Source organism: Phalacrocorax carbo, chromosome 7 (genome assembly GCF_963921805.1).
Source record: "Phalacrocorax carbo chromosome 7, bPhaCar2.1, whole genome shotgun sequence".
NCBI lineage: Eukaryota > Metazoa > Chordata > Aves > Suliformes > Phalacrocoracidae > Phalacrocorax > Phalacrocorax carbo.
Genome location: NC_087519.1, coordinates 25,405,598 through 25,428,494, shown reverse-complemented (window position 1 = coordinate 25,428,494; position 22,897 = coordinate 25,405,598). Strand labels below are relative to the sequence as shown.

General features: G+C 44.5%; 1 protein-coding gene across 1 annotated transcript; it reads right to left on the bottom strand.

Annotated features, from left to right (window-relative positions):
- Positions 1-1,698: 1,698 nt before the first annotated feature.
- On the bottom strand, positions 1,699-17,751 carry ATG4B (autophagy related 4B cysteine peptidase). The gene is made up of 12 exons (XM_009513847.2): positions 17,653-17,751; positions 17,042-17,113; positions 14,853-14,951; positions 13,890-13,991; positions 13,021-13,093; positions 11,870-11,949; positions 8,431-8,627; positions 7,350-7,428; positions 6,457-6,602; positions 5,769-5,825; positions 5,384-5,477; positions 1,699-3,518 (listed from the first exon to the last, which is right to left on the bottom strand). Exons 3-12 carry the CDS (start codon positions 14,911-14,913, stop codon positions 3,445-3,447), a joined length of 963 nt encoding a protein of 320 aa, XP_009512142.2. The 5' UTR covers positions 14,914-14,951; positions 17,042-17,113; positions 17,653-17,751; the 3' UTR covers positions 1,699-3,444.
- Between the last annotated feature and the right edge of the window lie 5,146 nt (positions 17,752-22,897).

Here is a 22,897-nt window from a genome sequence, read left to right as displayed (position 1 = left end):
AGGTGAAGGTGCTGTGGTTCAGGCACTAAATCCAGGGAGAGCCGTTTGCTAGAGCTGTGGAATAAAGGGAGAGATGAATTTAAGTCTGTCCCCCTGCTGTTCAGTGAGAACAATACAGAAACTGAACTGCTGTGAGCAGGTAAAAATCTGATATAGGTGTATTAGCTAATAGCAAGTCCAGTTTGAAGGGAGAGTAAATATTTTAAATAATAATTTAAATTCTTTTAGACCAGTCAAGTTACTCCTGTGGCCAAGATCAGAGGATTAGTCACCCGTGACTCCTACGCAGACCCCAGTGCAGTTTAAACAGGCCAGCACAGGCTGCAAAACCAGATCATCTATGAATTCATCTAAGTCATCAGTGACGACCAGCAAACTACAACAAATTGGAATGTTAAATCATTTGCAAGGGGCACTGAGATATGGGGATAACCAGGAGAGTTAATGTTTTTATCTGCTGGACAGTTAGCTCACCTAGCAGCGTGGACTGGGCTGGTCTCCAAGCTGGCTGATACTGAGACTAAATCCTGATCTAACTCTTAGAGGCAGATTGAACCAACCCACTATCAGGAAGAGGAAGGTAAATGTTCAAAACAAAATTACTAATGCAAGCATCAGCTGAAATGGAAACAGCTGCGGCCTTCACTCTACAGCTCCACAGCACTCGCTGGCAGAAACACTCCTTGAGAAGGAGGTGAGCACCTGTAATGCTGAATCAGGCCCTTCCAGCAACACTGGAAGAAGACAACACACAGCAAAGTAATTTAATTCATATTAGCTTTAGGGTGCTGACTGAAAAGCCAGAAATACCTGTTAGTTAAAGGTCTAAGAAAGCTGAGCTTAGCTCTGTTATTGGGGTTACATTAGCACTCAGGTGGACTCTTGTCTGGTGGACCTGTCCTTAACCATAAAATCATGAACCTGAAATAAGTAGTAACCCTTGTCGTGTACAAATCAAGAGGGAGGTACGTCCCGAGTGACTAGCCCTCAACAGAGGACCTGCCAATGGCAACAGAGCCTTCTGATTTAAGTGCTCTGTCCTGCCACTGCAGAGCAAACCAGGAAAAATGGTTGTTGAATTGTCTATGCTTACTTCTGTAACATTGGCTACTGCAGACCTGGGGTTTAAAAGGCTACCTGAAAACTGAAGTTACGAAGACCTATCTGTTAAAGAGGTAAGCAGCGGGCACACAATCTTAAAGGAAACAAATTTCACTTTCTACCTACTTTTGAGCCTCTTCTTGGCTCCTTCTCCTCTACCTCAAAGTACGCATGGCAGAGACTCACAAAAAAAGCATGTCCAGTCTTGGAAGGGCTTACACAGTTTTAGAAGCAGAGAGATGCTGCGCCGCTCAGCAGGCACAGCCTTCAAGTATTGTCTTGTTGCCCCACATTCATACAACTTAAAATTCAAGTAGCAGAATTGCTATGGAAGTGTTGTTTTCCTTTTCTGCCAGCACGTCTGCAAGTGCTCACCCTCTGGGGCAGGAACAACAGCTTGGCAGTCCCAAGCAGCCAGCCTCTATTCTACTGGATACACCAAAAAGAAGATAAAGTTACCATTGCACATAGCTCAGCTTTTGCCCTAAAAGGGTAAAAACTGCAATTGTTTCGACAGCATTCCCAGCCGCACTGCAGGGTTACTAGATACCACCCACTACCACCTTCAATTCGTGTGCAAGAACATTCAGACAGGCAAAGACTTTAGATCTGTTTATTCAGATACAAATTGAAAGCAGATGAATGGAGCACAGCCCCACTTCCTCTGCTGCCTCTTCCCCTAACTACAAGAGAAGAGAAGCAGGCAGAAAGCAGCAAATAATAATTTAGTGACAGAAGCATTGTGGTTCCCAGTTCAAACCTCTGCTTTTGGATAGCACAGGGACAGTTAAAGCATCAGTAGGTCAGTCATGGGGGAAATAGGTCATTTCTAGCCAGCTGTCACCATCCTTGGGCATAAAAGCATCAACTGACAGGTTCCAATCCTAAATGTACAAAACAAAGCCTTGTAAACAGGTTTGCAATCCACAGCATGCACTAAGGAAACTACTTCAGCGACTTCTGTTGCAGTTTGCATTAAGACAGCTCTACTCTCTCTGAATTCTGTGTGGGGAAGGGCCCTAGGCAGAGCTATCAACTTAAAGTAGTTAAAGTTTCCAGTATAATTGGACCTCCTCAAAGCATTCTGCCTTTACTGCCCTCTTTGGGATGATTACTTGAAATGGGTTTCTCTGGGTTAGCTCCTACAGTACCTTTGTGCATACTCTGCAGAGAGGGGAAGCTGGCAGAAGACGAAAGGTAATGACAATGCAGCTAGAAACCCTACTTCACCTTCAGGCACCCTTTCTGATTTGGAAAGGGAATGTCTAACAGGAGTAGTTGGAGAAACTGCTGAACAACCCACCAAGAATACCTTGAGGAATTTTATAGCTCGCATTTTTGGTACCGACAGGATAAATTGCCCAGATGCCATGCCAGCACGCTGGGGCACAGGCACACCACTGGCAGATCTCATTTGTCCCATTTCACCTCTCCCAGCTATGGACTTTTTTCTTCCAGGGCTATGGAATCCAGTTCTCTGCCTAAAGCAGCATTCCTGAAGGTACTTGCTGTAGAGATTAATCCATTGTAGCAGCGCAAATGCTTTATCAACTCACCAAGCAAGAGCATGCATATTTTCTATTCTCCTTCCATTCTTTCTGCTGTTATTTAAACTGAGATAGAGATGGTCCTCCTCAGCAGCACAGGTCTGCTCCACCCTTTCCCAGCCAGCCTTCCACTTATTGAATTACCAGTCACTTAGAAGTTCCCTCAACGTCCTTTCCATAGGATGTGGAGAGGGGTACTACACCTGTGAGGAAGCCCCGTGTACTGCAAAACATGAACAGGAGTTGTACTGTTCATGGAAGCCCGGCCAGCTGGACTCCAGGGGCTTCACAGCTGTCTTGTTGGAACGCGCCTGCTGTTAATTTGCTTGTGAGCTGCAGTCCAAGTTGGCCAGTGAGAAGAGAAGCCGCTCAAGGAATTAACTGTACATTTCACCTGCTAAATGACGGGTAGCTCTATTTAAGCTTCAGAGGGGAGTCTCCATGTAAGGATTTAGTGCTCTAACGATTTCTATGCCTCCCCCAGAAGGCCAACTGACCTGCTGATGTAACAGATAGGCTTTGAGCTCCTAAGCACCAGTGCATCCACTTCCAGCCACTGTCTTCTGCTGAAAAATTCTGACTCCAGCCAGTAAGGCTGTAACACCCACTTGGTTCTTCATCCCAATGCAGACAATGCACGCTCTGCTCAGAGGCTGCACAGAATGCCAGGATGGACAAGAGGCGGGGATGGCAGCAAGCGCCTATGAAAACCGGTAGCCCCAGGCTCTCGAAGGAGCTTCCCTCCCCCCTTCTCCCCACACATAACACAAATTTGCAGTCAGTTTCCTATTTGTTTTCAAAGGGATAGAATTTCGAAGTCTTCATCTTCTGAGTCAAAGAACCTTTCCAATCTGTCGGCATCGGAGGAGTCTGCAAGAGAAAAAGAAAGCACTACCTTTATGGGACGAACTGACTGCTCTGCATCAGCGAGACCAGCAGCTGGAGGGCAGCAGAATTTGAGTGTCAGGGGCCCCAAGTTCCAAGAGACTCTATGACGCACCTGAGTGAAGGCTCTAAGGAGGGGTGAGAAACAGCATGTATCAATAGCACGGAAAGTGCACTGGAGAGAATGATATGGTGCGCAAAAGGTGCACGTTTTACAGATCCCAACATGGTGGCGGTGCAACTCTGTGCTGTGATTGTTTTGTACAACGTTCCTGTGCAGCAGCTCTGCATTAGCAGGAGACAGTTCTGCCTCAGGGGGCGCAAAATAGGAGAACTGGCCCAGGTCTGGACTAATACCCATGAAGATTTCTGGTTCAGTTAAGATACAGGAACATTTTTTCCCCCGCCATGTACTAGAAACTTGCTTTCTGCTATAGCTGCCTTTGATCCAACTACTGGGGAATGTAATTACACAACAAACACTCTCCCAAAAGCAACTAGTACTTCCTCACTTTGTGAGGAAGGGTAATGTACTTGATCCCTCCTGTCCATCCTTCCAACTCTATGGCGAGGAGGGAGCACATACCTAAGGGGAAGCAACTTTACCATGGGGCAAGTTCAGGTGAAAAAGTGTGGGCAAACTGGGGAAATAAAGGGAGAAACCTACATTAAACTCAGACTTCAAGAAAGTACACGCTGGACTTGGGAGAAGCGTCGGCCAAAAGCTAACTGCAATAACTGATGGTTAGCAACCGAGGAGAAGTGCAAGGCTGCAGACCTTCCCCCAAACATTTTGTGACAAGCTTTAATCCCCCAGTAGCACGTGCAAATGCCTAATGTCACTGTTCTTGATCAAACTGCAGTGCCCAGAAGTGCTGGCAGCACAGCTTCCAGAGGTGCTCCTCAGAGGAGCAGCCCCCTTCACTTCAGTAACAGAGCAAAGAACCCAGCTGGCTGGGGGCTGGACATTCATGATTAATCCTTCCAATGAGGGGTAGAACTGTAAGAGAAACAGAATAGCTACAGCAGATGGGAGAGGCTCTATAAGCCTGGGAAGAGGGAGAAGTAAAATAACAGGTAAAGAGTAAGAAAGGCAGCAGTTAGGGACAATTTAATTACAGCAAGGAGCAATTGACAATTTAAGGGAATAAAGCATTCTTACAGGAAAGGACAGTGAGATAAGGAAGGCTTTCGAAGCTCATGCTAAGGAGAGAGAGACATAGCAAGGAAGCACAGGGTGCAGGATGCAAGTGACAGGACACAGTCCAATGCCTGGTGACAGGGTAAGTTTGTCCACGCATACTCACTCCTCTTGGCAGAAGCTGTCAATGGCTCTTTATCTCCTGCAATGTTTGTGCACATTATTAACATGATAAGCGGAGCCTGACAGCCAAGATACTGCCCAGTACTCGATGCTTTTTCCACTGATAGTGGCACATGCCCGGGAAATAAGTGCCTTACGCTGGAACTAAGTTTGACCAGCCCTGTCTTTGACCATTTTAATTACCTAGAAACTCAGTGTTCAGCCTTTTCAATGGACTCTTGATCCCTCCAAGCACCCCTTTACAAATCAGATTCACACTGCTGTGATAGCCTATGAACTTGTTTTTTCTTCCCCTCAGTAACCATCACCATTCACAGACTCACTCTAAAAATCATCCTGAGACACTGTGGGATCTGTGAACCACTAGTTGAAAGCCAAAGAACTAGAGCAATTGACCTAAGAGCTCCAGAGCAAACTCCAGATGGAACAGGAACATATTAGAAGCCACCATGCAATTCCACACAATTTCCAGAAAACCAAAGGGACCAGCTTGACCTTTGGCTTTAACCTCCCTACATGGCCTCACCTGGTGTGAGATTCAGGACATCGGGATTGGAGAAATGCGATGGCTGGCGTTCGACCAGTTCAAACATTGGCAGCGCTCCTCTTACCAGGGACAGCTGTGGAGCAAGGGCAGAGCCATGAGAACCAACAACTCTGTACTCACGGTGCACTGGGTTTTTAAGGGGTAATAACAATCTGTTGGGACTTCACACAGCTGAAAAAACATTTCTCAGATCTTTGACTCGCATCACCAGCAGAATTTCAGCGCTATGCTCTTTTTGGTAGTTTAATAAACTATTTTCTTATATCTCAAAATGGGATGACGCTGCAGAGAACATGCTCTCTGTGCAGCAGTTTGGAAACCGGACAATATCATATACTCCTTTCCTGGTGATATAAACACAAACCTTTTTGATTTGCTGGCACCAATCATTGAAGTCCTCCTCTGTGTTGCAGAAAAAGCCCTGAAAAAAAAAATTATGTATTGTAGGTTGATCATTTCAGTCTTAAGGCCTTGTATTAACACCAAGCAACATGACCAGGACTGCAAGCACTCACACCATTTAACTGCCTTGCTTTTAAACTGTGGCTTACACTGTCCCATTAAACTGAACGCTCCCCGTACACTTGATGCGACCAGACTATCCAAGTGGTGGAAGCTGGTCCACTCTATTGCAGAAAGAAAATGGCAGAAACAACCCACAGGGAAACAAAGGGCAGGCATCTCAGGTTCAACAGAAAACAAGCCACACTGAATCATAATATGGATTCAGGAATGGATTCAGATCTGCCCATCAAAAGGCACGAGTCAAAGCCCAAACTAAACATGAGAGAAGGATACTGCCCCACGAGGAATGACATTTAATTGCCATGCAAGGGGGACTTCCCTGTACCAAACCACTTCCTGCACAAGGAGCTCCTTTACCAATGTTACTGAAACCCATGGCAGCACTTGCCCAGAGCACAGCATGCCTATAGAGTACCCAACCAGTCACCACTGCCTTTGCCGGCTCCCTGGGGAAAGGGACAGCTGTGAAACAGAGGGACCACAACACTGCTCCTTCGGGTGATTGGAAACAAGAGGCAGGAACGCACCACCGCAATGGAGGGGTCAAGGTCAGCAATGCTCATTCTGCAGGGAGGGTGCTGGCAGTGGAAGCTTTCGTCAGGGAGACAGCTGCTGTCATTGGGCTCCACCGCAGGCTGCGTAGTGTGGGGATCCAGGTAAATGAGTTCCTCACCTGGACAGACAGGCAAGGAGACATGAAGAGGAAGAACCATGCCAGAAGCTGGTATTCTGAGAAGGAAACGGTGAGATACAAAGAGGAGGAAGACTGATGACAGAGCCAGCTCTCAAAACCCCACAAAGGAAACTAATTCTATAGGGGTGACTTGCTTTCAGCTAGCACTTTCCCAAATGCTTCTCATCCAGGCAAAGAGCCAGCTGCCAGCAGAACCACAGTGCCCGTGACATGCTGGGCTCAAGGCACAGGCAGTATTTGGATATTGTTCCTGCACATGCCTTCTAGGATCCTGTGTAAGCTCAAGTCAGCCCCAGAAATCCAAAGCACAACCAGATTGAGGTCTCAGGCAGGGGGAGAAAATAAGAGGGAAGGAGGAGAGTAAGAGGACAACAGTTTGTAGGATTTCAGGAAGGGGACAATTAAAGGACAGTTAAATCCAGCCAAGCCCCTACAGGGAGGTCAGCTCGGAACATAGGAAGAAGTCTCTATGCACACCTCTTTGCAGACAGAATTTAGCATTATGCAGTGTAAGTTTACAGCCTGTATTATGGCCACTGTTCAAAGCTGTATCACTCAGGTCCTCAGAAATAGGTTCAGTCTGCAGCAACCTTCCACACTTCCAGCAGGAAAGAACAACCCTGCAGCATGCACCACAGACCAAGCAGGAGAGCTGTACTGCTCCAAAAGCATTTTCTAGTAGGGGAGAGATGCTTGGAAAGTCTCTGCAGTACTCTGGGCACTCACCTACATAGCCAATGAAGTAGTGAGCACTGTTTGGTTTCCCTCCGATCACTCCCAGGGACTGGGGCATCATGAAGCAGTGCTGGAAAAGCAATACAGAAAACACACAGCTGACAGACAGTGAGACAGCAGGTGGCAACAAAGGCAAACATCTAAAAACGCAGTGGGAAAGAAAGACAGGGACACTGAAAATCAGCAGATACAGCCATTTCTGCAGAGAAAGTCTGCCAGGAAGGCTGAAGGCTGCAACATAAGGACTTCACGGAACACAGAGGCAGCTCAAAAACACCTTTAACTGCTGACAAGAACACACAGGTGGACCAAATGGAAGAAGCTGCGCTACTCCAGGACCCAGTCTGGGGGAATCCTGGCTCTGCTGCAGTCAGTGGCAAGACACCCTGGAGCTGTCATCAGGTTGCAGCAGTACTCTCAGGAGGAAACAATTCAGGAAACGGTTGAAGTTCCTTATCCAGCTGCAGTATCCAGGCAACATCTACTAAGTTAAGGGCAAGTAACTTTGCATGAATTTGGAGCTCTTACCCACGCAGCTCAGAGCTTGCTAGCCTTAGTACAGTGTGCACCCTGTCTTGTGCATGTACTCTGCACACCCTAAATTCTGCAGCCTCCTGATAATCCACACTGCAACCATCAGCCAAATTCTAGCCTCAGTCTGTAGTACAAGCTCTAGCATCAGAGCCACAGGGGGTTTGCAACACTTCATTCATTAATGCTCAGGTTGCCACCAAGCACAGTACAGTTGTGCTGAACAAATGCTCCAGCAGATTGGTACCATGTAAACACAAAGAAGGACTGAAATTAAGTTGTGAAGTAAGATCCTCAAAAAAAACCCCAAACACCAAAAACTACAACCCTCCAAAAGCCCCACAACGTTTTCCTGACTAAAGCCTGCAAGAACCCATGTCCTGACACCTGACAAGGGCTGTCTCTAAACACATTTTTCTTTTGGAAATAGGACAATTATTTCTGAGTATTTTTGCCCCAAAACCAAATTCCAGAAATTACTTAATTCACAACAGGGTCCTTAAGGATCAGAACACCAAGAATTCAGCTCCAGGTCCCCTACCTTTAGTGTTTCAATATAGGCTTCATTGATCTCTGTGAGCCCAAGGCGGAGAGGTATCAGCAGCACCAATGGTTTCCACAGTGAGAGCCTATCTCTAACCCCCGCTTCCTCTGGGTACCCGTTATAGAGTACGTCTGACTCCACAGCAGGGCATGCTGCAGCTCCAGCACACGGGAAGTTGGACTGGCACAACCGCCCTACAGAAAGGGAACATGAGCAGAAGGCATCAGAAATATCTCTGGTTCTAGACCTTGAGTAATACTATTCGAGCTCTGATCAACAATTGCTGTTTACTTAAAAGCCTACACCACTTAATAAAAAGAAAAGCTTAACGAGGTCCAGTGCTGGGATCATGTGATGTATGTACTCCCTGCAGGGCTTCTGGTAGGGCTCACCTTAGATGACTAAGCTTACATCAAGATTATGCCAAAGCATGCTGTACCAGCAGCCACCATCTGGTGGGCTGTTAAAGTGCAAATTTTTCAAGCAGATGAGCAGCTAAGCAACAACCTTTGCCAACAGGTTGAACGAGTTGATTAGGAGGTCAGGCAAGAGTCCTGAATTTAGAAAGCGTGTAGGCAGAAAGAGAAAAATCATGAGTGTTCAACTCCAGAGTAGTTCATGGAGGATAAGACGACAGTTGTACTGAATGAGAAAAGTGTTATGGCTTAACACAGGAAATAATCACCTGTGATTAGCACTGTAACGAGACACAAACATGGTTTCTGTCTAGAGTAGTTGTAATTTTCCTAAAGTTCACTAAAGCCTTCACAGATTTGATTGGGGATCATTCAGACACTGCTTTAGAGACCTAAAGCAGGATGATCATTAAACTCTGCAATTTCAGTGTAAGCCTTGCCTGTAAGATATGGGTCAGTAAAACTCCTCAGGGCACACACATGATGTAAGCACTATGCATCCTCATTCTAGAGACCTGATGAACATATAGCCAGCCTGTAATGCAACCAGATTATGTAAATTCTGGTACAGAAACATCGCCAAGCCTACCTGTCTCACTGGCCAATTTCATTACTTGCTGGGTGTGTGAAGAAAAAATCCAAACCCCAAAGAAACCCACATCACTTTAGTCATGAAGCCAAGGCAATTAGACAAAATGCCAGAGGCTCATTTAATTTATTGCTGGCCTAAGTTGAATGCCAGGACACTCTAGCAGTTAGGGCACAATGTAAACACCTTCATCACCAGCCTTTTCAGCAGGGTGTTTGCACACTAAGAGCTTCGAACCCAGCTGAACAACATTACACCCAAAGTCAGAAGAAATAGGACTTTGATTGAAAGCCTCAGTATGAGAGCCAACCTGCACTGAAGAGTTTTCAGTTGCTCCCTATACTGTCCCTCAAAGAGGGAGAAGGTGTATGTCAGCGTCTCTCATGTGCAGACCTATTATAATTACCAGAGGTCCTGAGAAAATTGAAAGTCATTATTCATATTGATTTACCCTGTTAAGACAGTAGAGATTTTTTTTTTTTTTTTTATTGCAGTAGCCTGCCTGGTTTGATGATCTGAAATCAGCTGCCAAGCCAGGGCTGTTGCTGAATGGGGTGTCACGGCAGCTTTCCTCATCAGGAAAAGCAACTGGCAATCCTGTATAAACATATTTAACTCAAGTTTAAGCAGTAGGCAGCATGGCACAGATTAAATTCACCTTGCTGTTTTGGCAGGCTTTGCAGCACTACTGTGCCACAGCACAGCAGGACCTGCCTAAAACTTCCCAGCTGGATCCAAACCATTTACTGCAGATATATTCCAACAGATTTGACACAACATCTCTCCTGCTGTGGCTGCTGCTGTCAGGTACTGGCTTTACTGTCTTGGTTTCTCACCACCTTTCTGATGCACAGGATCCTCCAATGCCCAATTAAGAGCCCCTTTCTGATACAAAACACTGACTCAGAAGGGATAAAGATGGATGTTTGTTCACTGCTGTAGCAAAAGGCACTTCCTACGAACCTTAGCCTAAACAGTATTGGTGACCGAATTTACCAGATGTATGAAGCAGCATTAACTTCTGAATGCTTCACTGTTGACAGATGTTTTGGGCATAAGATGTAAAACACATACCTACAGACATATAACACATCAGACCCACTCATACAGTGACTTTCAGGCCCTGAACAGGGACATTATGATTCACATTTGAGGAAAATAAACAAACACCCCCTGTGCATTACAAGCTGTACAAACATGTTACTCAAAGCAGCGTCAGTGCTGAACAGTCAGTGCCACACAGACAACAGCCTGCAGCCTACCCAAGCCTCGCAGCCAGCATGCTTCAGTTCTAGAAGTAACATTGTCAGGCTAAAGATGAAAGATAAATCCCATTTCTGTTTTCACATTGGCCCTTGTTTAAGCCAAGGCATCAGCACATACCTTCACAAGACTACGTATACCTAAGGTTAGACAGGCACTTATCAATCAGATCCTACATTTCTTCACCTCTCAGTTGAGACTACCTGGTAAGAGATGTGACTTTGTAAAGTGACTGTCCTGCACTCCAGGGATAAATTGCCTGTTAAGTGATTTTGGCTCCGTGGCAGCCAAAGCCAGCCTAAATGATCACTGCCATGATCTCGCCTGTAACCTCGAACCAGTTCCAGCACTCACTGGACCATTCTACGTGCCGTTTCAGTACACTAACCTGGCAGAAAACATTGCATGGTTTTGTGCTGTGTAAGCACACTGCCTCACAAGTTAGTCTAAAGCAAACAAGGGAAAGGCTTCTGTGGCCAGGATCACGCAGGACTGCAGCAACCAGCGATACAGGCATTCAACTTTGGTTACTGTGGCACTGAAGCCTGAGAAAGCATGCTAGGGATGAACACATCGCAGAACAGCTGCTCAGCCTCCAGAGCCATCCTACCATCAGGATACACCAAAAAAAAAAAGAAAAAAAGAAAAAGAAAAAGAGAGAAACAACCAGTAAGCACTCCCTAAAAGATGATGAGAGATCCACTCCAGAGATGGATTCCCTTCTCCCTCCCCTGCCAATTTTGTTCATTTTCCTCTTCAGTGATCTGTTGTACTTTTCTTACTCTGCCTAATAGCAGAGACACTCCTACCCCATTATAAGAGAGAGAAAGCAGCCATTTACTGCTTGCTACCCGTGGCCATAAACAAATTTGACACTACCTTCCAAGCAGCTCCCACCTATTGTCTGAAGGTCTAGCAGACCTTCTCTCCAGATCCAGAGGCCACAGTGCTAAGTCAGAGGTTCTATCAGATGAAGCAAAAGTCAAAACAAGGGGATTCCTTGCCCCAGAACAGCAATTCTCATCTGGTATTAGCATGCTTGGCCACAGCTTTAAGACAAAACATTTACTTTACACTAGTTGTATTGTACTACTATATGCTCTCCAGTTTTTTTCTGACTTCTTGCTGCCAGAGGATATACCACATTCTACCTCTATGTGATACTTACGGATTTCTTCCATCACTACAGTGTTGTCCATGGCTATATGGACTGCCAGTGAACTCCATGTATCAAAAGTTGCAAGTTTTCTAAAGGAAAGGAAAAAAAATAAAGTAAGCAAGCAATAGTTACAACTACAAGATAAAGACGGTGGTGTACCAAAGAGGAGAAACTGGATTAGGAAAGATTTGTTTTCATCAATTATGCTGTAAAGTATGCTTTTATACATGTATCAGAGTTGTAGACTTCATTGCCACTAGTTATTAGGGCCAGAAGAATAAACAAGATTGCAAATGGGACCACACCTGGGAATTTGTCCCTTAGCAGCTACAAAGAGCCCTGATACAACCTCCAACTCAAATCCCATAACTGTTGGCTACCAGAAAGCGAGACAGCATAAAAAATAAACAATAATAAATTTAAAAGATCACTTTTACTTTCCCTACATATCTCCTGATCACCTACACCAGCTCCTGGGCTAATATGGCATATGGTCTGACCCGGGAAAGCTGCTTTTAGGCAATCCTAGCCTATTTCAGGGTGCTACCTGCTCATCTAATCAAAGTGAGGGAATAATGTTGACAGGAGGGAGAATGTTTCTTGAAATAGAGTGTGTCCTGGTTATTAAAAGCAGCCCGTGCTCCAGCACCACTCTGAGCCTCAGCCTGGCACCATGGAACCCAGGCAGCAAATATTAATGCTTTCCTCTACTGATGCATTAGTGACTTGGTGGCTCGCTGGCAGCTTTCTGGTAATGACAACACTGTTGTCAGGTCAGCAGAGGCAACTCAGAAGCCAGCAGAGATCCAAACAACGGCAATCATCATCTGCCCTGACACTTGCTTCTGGTTTGCTGCAGATTATTGCACTCAGTTCTAGTGCCAAGCACCTTACTTCTGGGACATGGAGAGATAATTTTGGGGGTTGTCCTCAACTTGAAATATGTTTTCTCTCATATCCTGCCAGCATCTGAATAACAGAAGGGCTTCTTTCAAGTTCCTGCCCAAGCAGGTCAACAAGGTCAAGCAGGGTGCCGGCTAACAGCATTAAAACATACAGTTGCTCTTCAGTCAATGGGCAGAAACGTGTGAGGAGGTACTGCAAACCAAATGACCCCACTGTGTGGTTCAAAAGACATAAAGGGAAAAAGCAGCGCTTACTTGAGCACTTGTGCGACTGTGTTTGGTCCATACCACTGACCTATGGATTTTCCCTCTCCAACTCCCATCTGGGCTGCATCACAAGAAAAAAAAAAGAAAATAATTTAGCAAATAATTTCGTCTACACTGCATTCCTTCCTAAACAGAGTTTGTATACAACAGGGAAGAAATCTCACTTGGAAACGTTTCTGAGTCAGCAGAATCTACCCTTTCATGGGGTATCTTAGTGTAGGTGAGAGAAAGCAGCATGTCCTGAAGGATTGTAAAGCAAATCCTTTCCCCAAAATGCAATAATACAAAAGTTCAAAAGGCAATGTCACCTCAGAATAAATTTTACTGACAGCGCTTGATTACCCGACCACCCCTGTAATCTGAAGTTCTGTTCACTGAAGTTATAGGTGCCTTAACACCCTAAAAGAAAAACTGAAACAGGCTGCTTCTCTTTTATTTGCCAGGGAAGTTTATATCAAAGCGAGATCCTTCCTTAGTCCATTTGCTACTTCTGAGAATATCTTTGGTCAGCAATATTCTCATATTACAAGGTCCTAGTGAGAACAGCAACCACATGCGCTCCTCTCACCTTAGCTAGGCTAGCTAGGATATGGGAAGTGAAGCTGAATATAACCTAAAGCATTAGGCAAACCTGATGGCCTTAATGGAGTCAAGAAGAAACAATCCATCATAATCCATAATAAAGAGTGGTAGTTTTACATCACATCAGAAAACAAGCAGTGTAGTACCATGTACTACCCGACCCACTCTTTTTTTTTTTTTTTTTTGGCTAAGCTAGTAAAACACAGAGTGATGTTCTACACTTATGGGGAACCCAGACTGAATATCTCCACACTCTTCAGCACCCAGACTCTTACCTATCTGGTGAATGGAGTAGTAGCTGTCTTTTTTGTCAATGAAGGCATTAAGAACATTGAAGTAATTATCCACCTGCTTCTTCCCTTTTATCCACCTCCAGTCTAAGACAGACAAGGAGATATATGAAACAAAACATGATATTTATTAGTAATTAGAGGCTGCGAGCTACAATTCTCTTCCCTGTGCATCAATCGACTGACCTGATTTTCACATCACTCTCTTACTACTAGGCATCTGAGGCATTCCCAACACTAAAGGATTAGTTTTAAAAGAAAAGTAAGCATTCTTACAGCTGGGATAAAGGAATATCACCCGCAGAAAAGCAAATAAACAAAAAAACTCAGAAAACACAAATTGTACCTCTATGCCACAGATGGGAAATAGGGTTACAACTTCTCATTAACAGGCATGAGCTACATATTCTGGGAAAAAACAGGTGACCTCACTACAAAAATCACCCCTCAACAAATTCAAAGGCCAACAACAACTGTCAGAAAAACTATCTGGTACAGCTGCTTAGAGACCAAGTATAGGTCAAGCAAAAGAACAGAAGTATTCAGAGAGAGGAGACTACACTAGTAAGTGAAGGCTTTGTAACAAAACTGACCTATAAACAAGTATTGATCTACTAAGTTGTTCTGAACTTCAGCTATATAAAAAACCCTTCAAGAAAAATCTAGTATGTGCTTGGCTTCAGTGGATTTCACTAGCATGTTACAGGGCTCTGCTTTGTTTTAAGGCTTGGACAACTATATCTATCTATGTAGAGTTGTAGACAGCAGGGAAAAACCTGCTGGAGGGTTTCCAGCAGACTGTTCTCTCAATAGCCCTGAACTTTTAGAAGGTTGAAGAAAATGTTATAGAGCCCTCAGCAACTCCCAGCTGCGCCTGTGTTATCTGCTGTCCTAACAAGTACTGCACTTGTGGGGACCGCATAGCCCTGGAAGTCAGTATGGGTTTACCTCTTCCCAAATGCCTGCAGACCAAGGCCTGAGCAAAGATCATCTGGCCACACCGCAACATACAGCCCCAGCCAGTATCAGATGTGGGACCTGTTCCTCCTGTAAACGAGGACAGAAAATAAGTAATGAATAGTAAAACAGTGCCAAGAGGGAGAAGAAATGAAAGCACTGAAGTGTGCACAGGTAACAGGTTTACCCAGGAAATCAGGCAGGGAATAAGTACTACCTTAGCTCACATACCCAAGGCTGAGAAACAAAAATGTAGTTATCAGTGAATAACTTCATGGCAGCCCTTAAAAACACACAAAGAAAACCCTCTAATACCAACTGAAAGGGGAAAAAAACTTCTAAGGGAAACCCAAACAACTAAACTAGAAAGAGAGCTGAATTTCTCAGGAGCACAACAGCCCCTGAGCTCAGTTGCAGCCTCCCAGCCTCATTCAGAGATATGTTTCTACACAAGGTGCTTGTTACAGGTGACTTCTTGTAATCCTCACCTTGAGAAGATGATTTATTTAATGCAAAATATATCAATCCCAAGGAATTCCCATATCATAAGCAGCTATGACTGGATGAGATTCCAAAGTGAACAACATAGGCCAAGAGAAACCCCACCCCAGCAACAAAAAACCCCCACATCCTATGTAATATTGGAGAATAAGATGGATATTAGCTCACACTGGAAAGTCTGAGACAAAGGGCTCAAGGCTGGAAGCATTTCCCTGACAGAACTTGAGAAGGAAACTGCTGCTCCTCCACTGAAGCTCTGGCTATTATTACAAGCTGCATAGATAAAAAGTTTAGTGACTACAGCAAGTGAGCTGTCTTACAAGCATGCAGTCAGCTGTGCATTAGCACAGCTGGTAGAAGTAGTTTCTTTGTAATGTTGTTTTATTCTTTTGGATCCATGCAACTACTTGGTGCAAAAAGCAAAGAGAGAAAAAAAAATCACCCAAGAGAACTATTTAATCAAGTTCTGGATGGTCAGCAGCTATCTTCTATAATTTTGCCAGCAATTTATAACATATACAACACCAAAATTGATAATGCTTTACAAAATTAGCATAAGACATTCCCCTTACCCTCTGAAAAGCTTACAATATTTAAGCGGGCAAGCACAGAGAGAAGTGGCTGACAATAAAACGGACGACTGGGAGAAGAAAGACTGAAAACGGAAAAGGTTTACTGTACAACTAGCAAACTGTATCTACACTGTAAATGGGAAATGACTCAGAAAATGGGATTTCTTCCCACCCCCCGACCCTTTAATAACTCACACAGAAGCCTCAATCTTGTTTGTGAGGCATAGTTAAACACATGCTAACCCTTCAACTTCAAACACATGTTTAACTATGGCTCACAAACATGAATTTAAAGGGATTAAACTGCATCAAAGATGTCTCATACCTTGTCAGGCAAAGGGTTTCCCAGTACTGACAGAACAGAACAAGCCAGAAGGACCAGCTACCAAGAAGCCTCTTTTAAAAACATGAGCCATTTTCCCTGTCAGCTGCTGGGGATCACACTGCCAGTGAGGACATAGATGGGGCTTGGAATCTCATTTATCTGCTCTCAGATCTCCTCTCATACCCCTTCCACCCAGTACACCAAACCACACCACAGAAATGACCATGCAAAATAGCTTAAGGAACCAAGATGTTCTCCTTTGAGTTCACTGGGAAATGTTCCCCATATGACTACAGTTCCCGCATGTAACAGCCACTTCAGGCATTTAAAAAACCCCCCAACACAAACAAAACCTCCCCATAGTCCAGAGCAGACGCAAAAAGGCAGTAACTTCTGTATCATTTCTCTAGCTTTCATGTCTTTAATCCACTGCAAGCCCCACAGCGTAATTAAATAACATTTCATGTCAGACTTATGTAGGACTTAATGAACATGAAGTACAAAAATCTTCCCATGTTGCTCAAGCAAGAAATATTTCTAGGTGGGCTTCCCAGACTCATTCTTGTGCCTTTTTTAAAATCACTGGTTATCCCTCATACCCAAGGGCATGAGGAATTCTCATTATCAGATAAAAAAATCTATCCTATCAATTAAATGAAGTGCACTTCAGATTCCTATAATCAGAAGTGAATTAATGTTATGCTTGTGGGGACTGTTTTATTAGGTAGAGATAGCCAGATTATCATTTCCAGGATATATTTAGACTCATCCACAGTACGTACCGATAGCAGGGAAGTTCTTTCTGTAGGTGAACCAAAGCCGAGAGGTCACATCCAACAGGATCTCTTCTTTCTCTGAAAATTTTTCAGCATCGAAAGGTACACAAATGAGGGTAGCACCAAACACAGCTAAATCCATCTCTCACCCACCTTCCCTAATGACAACAGCATTCTGCTCCTCATTCAGTCTGTGTGCTCAGAGAGGCAAAATCTGGCTGAGGAACAGGGCAGTGCCACTGTGCAGAAGAAACTTTCTTTTTTCCCCGAAATAGCTGCAATCAACCCAAAGATGCCATGGCCATAGGCAAATTATGAAGCAGTAAACCATTTTCTTGCCTTTTCCTGAGCTATCCCCTTGCCTCAACCACCCTGGCCTCATGACACAAGTCCTAGTAAGTACTAAATAGTAACTTTCTGCACCAAAATATTCTAGAGTCTACAGAGATGGCCAGACAGAGAGGCATGGCACTTAACACTGCACGCTCTGCCAGCAAACAGACACACTCTGTGATGTGCTTAAGGTTTGCAGTCACCTTGCTACTCAGAAAGCAAAGTACGGCACTAATAAAGTCCTCTGGACCATTAGAGCATAAAGCACCATGCATGCAAAATACCTGTAAAAACACTGTATTTCCGGCCAAGGATCCAAACAGGTTCTTTGGTCTCAGGGAAATCTTCATATTCGAACCTGAGAGTGTCATAGGTAAGAGTAGCTGGAAAGAGAAAGAAGAAATTACATACCTTTCACAGGTATGTTTTAAAAATCATACAAAACTATAGAATCAGAGCTGCTCTAGACCAGCAACTTACACACCCAGAGCACCTGCCTCTAGCTGGGAAGAAACAGTGCAGCTCCCCTTTCAACCACCAACTCTGGAAGGCACAGAAAGCTGACACAGCCCCGGCTGCTCCACAAGCAGAAAAGCAGAGGGATTTCCAGGTTAGGTCAGCTCCAGGTTCTGTCCAGTGCAGAAAACAGTCAAGAAAACATATAGGATTTCATCCAACAGCTGCACTCTACTTCCCAGGACAGGCACCATCGTGCACGCTAGAACAGTTATCAGCAACAATGTCACGGTCCTCTTTTCAAGTGAGCAAAGTGATTAAAATCCTTCTTCCAGAGAATATAATTTTTGGTGGTGGAACACAAAAAGCACAGATTGCATTAAGATAGGAACTAAACCTTGCTCCAAAAGTCAGTCCCTCCTCGAGAGACAATGTATCCAGGAGAAGTCATCACCAACACTGAAAACAGACTACAGCTCAAGAAACAGCACTGCCTTTACAGATGTCGCAATAAAATCAGAGGAACGCAGAGCTGTGCAGAGACGTTCTTGTTCACAGGCGACAGGAAAATCTTACGCCTGTTTTACTGGCTCCCTTCACAGCACAGCATCCATCAGTGTCTAGATACCCACCTCCTCTTACACGACCACTACAGAACAACTCAGCAGCACAGGCTGCCCTTGGATCAGGGCAGCTTAAGCTTTCATGCAAAAGGCACGGACAATGGGGAGGGAAAAGGAGGGCTGGATGAACTGTGCTCCAGCTCTGTATTTGGAAATAAGGCACTTTAAAGTGGTCTGGGAACCCTGGAAATGAACCATCTGATTTTGTAGGTGTCAATTCTTTAACAAACCACCTATAAAATCTAAAGCAGAACTAAGCCAGGCTGTTCTGTAACTGTTTAAGTGACTACTGAAAACATCATAGGAAATGCAATAAAAGCTGCATAACACTACATGAGTTTAAAACAAGGCAACAGACTAAATGACCACAAGCTCCCTCAGTACCATTTTCTACGAAAGCCACTATCCTCTGTGGTGCACACCTCACTTTTTGCTTTCCAGGAGAGTTGTCTGCTGCTCTTCTCTGGTGCTGCCTACATAACAGAGCTCACCCTCCTCACATGTAGTTTGTAGATGAGCTTTCCTCCCAATCATTCCCGGCTTAGCGTTCCAAAGCATCATCTGGAGCACCAGTAAATAACAACTTGGCTGATTTGCATCAACAATAGCTCCAGGAAGTCACCACAAGGTTCTGCTCCCCCTCCTTCCAGACATTCAGGACATCTAGGACATTGCGCTTGGGCAAACAAGCTACGCAAGACATTTTGGCCTCCTGTAGGTACCTCATCAGCCTTCTGCCCCTGGGCTCTCTGACCTGAAATTCCAATTCCAAATGTCAAAGAAAATACGTAAGTAGCAGCAGCCGGATACCATCATGAAGACCAACTATTGTTTAAGCAGGAACCCCCGGCAATAGGGATGAAAATTGGCTCCTAAGTAACATTTTGAATTAGACTCTGGACCAAACCCTAACCCAAAAGATTTAAAGCATGTTAAAGCATTGTGTGAATTAGTCTATAGACTGTTTCAGGCACATTTAGGATAGCATGGGCCACACGTTCCTATTCCTGTCCTGCGACCTGACTTCTTAACAGCAAAGCAATTCTGCTTGCACAGAAAAGTGCCAGCGAATGAATGCAGTCTTTTCCTCTAACAAACGTTAGCAGTGAAATTAAGAATTTCTTTACCATAATACTAGCCAAACTTCACAAATCCCCAGCAGTCTATGCTTTCTGTGTTTATTTTTACTTAATAGCTTGGCTTGCTTTCACGCCTTTCTTGCTCAGTGTTGGAGATTTCTTTCCAGAGAAGAAAGCAACGTGGCTTCTGCAGATGTTTTCAAGTCTGCATCACTTTCTACTTTCTCCCTTAATTTTCAGAAGTTTTCCTTTTGGATGAGACATTACAAGTTTATTCTGATAGCTCAAAGGAAGGCTAGTTGTCAGGATTTTTTAAAATTCAGTGCATTACCAGATATGATCTTAACATAAAAACTGAAGTTCTTGGTTAGGTTTTAAAGCTCCAAGGAATATTTTGTGGTTTATTTTGTCAGTTCTCAAGCTTGCCATGAATCCAGCTCTCTGTCAAAAGAGTCTCAGATAGCTTAAATAAAATGACTGAAACAAGAATGCTACATAGAAACTATCAAAGTACCCACCATCCCTCTTTCCCCTTCTTTGCCTTCTCAGATGTCTGCCTCTCTGCAGCTCCACATTTCACAGGGCACCAGGATCTTAGCAAGGTCAGGATTTGCAACTGGCAGCTTCATGGCAAGGATCTGCTGGAAAGGGGCTGCTGGTGTCCTTCCCCTCCAATGAAAGCTAGGAGAGGAAGGCGTAAGCAGGCAGGAGGGATTCCCAGGCTGCCACCTGGACCAGCTGCATATTCAGGGAATTCAGCACATGCAAACTGGAAGTACCATGACACTGCACATTTGGAAGAAGAGTCCCAGACTTGCAGCGCTTCAGCTGAATGCCTGACATCTGGGCTCTGCGCAAAGGTCCTGTAGGCCCAGCTGTGCATCTGAAAGATGCAGTCAGACATTAGCATATATATTGGTTTTCTGGAAGAAAATACTTGTCACCATCTCAAAAGGCACAACCACAAAATGCAGGAGTTAAGCTGTCACCTTCACAGGGAGGAAAATTCAAGCGATTGCTTCACTTAGTATTGATAATTTTATAATGGGAGCAATAAACTCCCCACAAGGCTTGAAGCCGCTAAGTGTTTCCTTTAAAAACACCTACCTTCACATGCTCTGGCACTTTTTAAAAACTACATCCATTTTGCTGTTGCCCAGTTAAATATGAGCAAGTGGGACCCAAACAGTTCAGGCAGAGGTACAAAGCATGTCCCAGCTTGCACAGGAGCCCTCTTAGGGTTAGAGGCAAAGGGTCCGAAAATATATAAAACTGGAAATTCACCAAGCAGAAATCCTATTTGAAAATGCTCCTTTCAGAGCTGCAAAGGTCAGGTGACATCAACAAATTTCTCAGTCAGCACTCACCTTCAAGAATCCCTCAATCTATTTTAAATACTGACCTGTGAGCATCCAGGACAGTAGAGCAGCAGCCCCTGCAGAGAAGCTGCGTGCACACCAAATACGATCATTCAACTTCTTTCCATGCACAGTGGATTTATAGTTAAAAAGCCAAGAGTTTCAGCCCCACAAAGCACACCCTCAGAAAGGTGGCCTCACTTTCCAAGACCCTGTGCATGCTGTGAATGATGCCAGGTTGGCTGGATCTCTGCCCCACGGGCACTCCTTCTATGGCATCTGCTGTAGTGTCCCAGAACACCTTCTCATCCCACACCCTCCCTAGAAAGCCCTGACAGAAAAGGCAAATCTTTGTATGCGCCACTAGAGAAAACACCTATAGTAAACAACCTAGATAAAGGCATTCAAACTAAAACAGCATAAATACCAGCATTAAGCCTGAATGCTTGAGTTCTCCTCCACTTTTGTGCACGTGGTTAGATCTACTCAGTTATAAGATAACAGGCCACATCACAGAAGCCTGACTTGTATGAAGCACAAAGTACCAACCCTCGACACACCCAGCACACGCCTGCAGTATCAGCGACTTTCAGTATCAGTTTACTAACACGTGTACCTGCAAGGTTATTGGAAAACTATATAGCATGATCTTGACATAGACCAAGAAAAACCATCTCAATACACAGAATTAGGGTAGAGGGTGAAATCTTGCCTCCCTTCTTATATTCTTAAGCTGTACAATGAAAAAGCTGAGCTAAAAACATTACCCAAACTTGTAATAAGCTCCAAATAAGCAAACACAGAAGCACTGCCAGGCACCGGGGAGCAGGCCCTGACTGGTGATGTCAGTTTGCAAATGCACTGAAGGCAAGATATGTGCTAACGGCAAGTATCAAGTCCTTGGCAGCCACTAACTTTACCTGCTTTACCAAAACCAAAGCTCTTTGTTTTCCTATCAACTTTGGGAAACAAATAATGAGTCAAAACTTTGATGACTCCAATAGAAATACGGCAACTGATTTTCCCCGTGGCTTGCACAGCAAAACAGCTGATGTTCACTCCAGCATCAATCATCTTGGTTATAGTTTGCCTGCACAGCTTAGATGTTTTGTCAAAAAACTTTTTATACAAAATACTGAAGCAGAGATTTGGAGCATCACACTGAAGGAAAACCAGGCTTTGCAATATCTCCCTTCCCAAATTGCTTTATGGGATTCCCCCAAGTCTCTTAGTGAGGCCTCTCCCTCCGACACAGTAACACTCCTCAGGCAGCACATCTGCAACGGCTTAGAGACATTTTCCAGGAGTCCTTCAGCCTCCAATTAACACCGCCACAAAAGAATCAGAAATGGGGCAGACGATCATCTACCTCAGCTGATAAAGGTATATCACCCAAGACAGCGGAGAGGAGGAAGACTACTGGATATAGGATGTTTCAAAAGAGTCGAGAAGATAAATTTACTCTGTTAGTAAAGCTCATTGCTGAAAAATGCCTAGAAAACAGATAACCGAAGAACAGCCTGAATCCCTATTTCTGGCCTTTGCAGAAGAAAGATTAAGTCTTTTCTTTCCCCTAAGCTCTTTCAAACAAGACAAACCCCGCTTATCTAAGCAACAAGGAGTAAAGAGACAGCTAGGGAGGACAGTCAGTCAACTGGAGAGTGGTGCCTTCCTGGAGGCCCAGAGCAAACAGTTCAAAGTCTGCCTGTCAGGTCTCTGATCGTCTCAGGAGCAGTGCTTGGACACAAAGGGGCTTGAGCTGTCATTGCTCCAAAGCCCAGAGACCAACCTCCTCTTTGCAAAGATGAGATCCAGCCCTACAGGAAAATGTTCGTTATTATGGAACAACACTTATGTCTGCAAAGGGTGGATGAAAGCTGTTACTACGGGAAGGCTAGAATCAGAGAATGTCCTTAGTTGGAAGGGACCCACAAGGATCACGGAGTCCAACTCCTGTCCCTGCAAAGGACAACTCCAAAATTCACACCATGTCTCTGAGGGCACTGTCCAAGT

Coding starts and splice junctions, on each gene's coding strand:
- ATG4B (XM_009513847.2), bottom strand. CDS start 14,913: ATGTTGCGGTGTGGCCAGATGATCTTTGCTCAGGCCTTGGTCTGCAGG. Junction 8,628..11,869: donor TGTAGTGATGGAAGAAATCC/GTAAGTATCACA, acceptor CCCTTTCTGTAG/GGCGGTTGTGCCAGTCCAAC. Junction 7,429..8,430: donor CCTATATTGAAACACTAAAG/GTAGGGGACCTG, acceptor TTGCTTTTCCAG/CACTGCTTCATGATGCCCCA.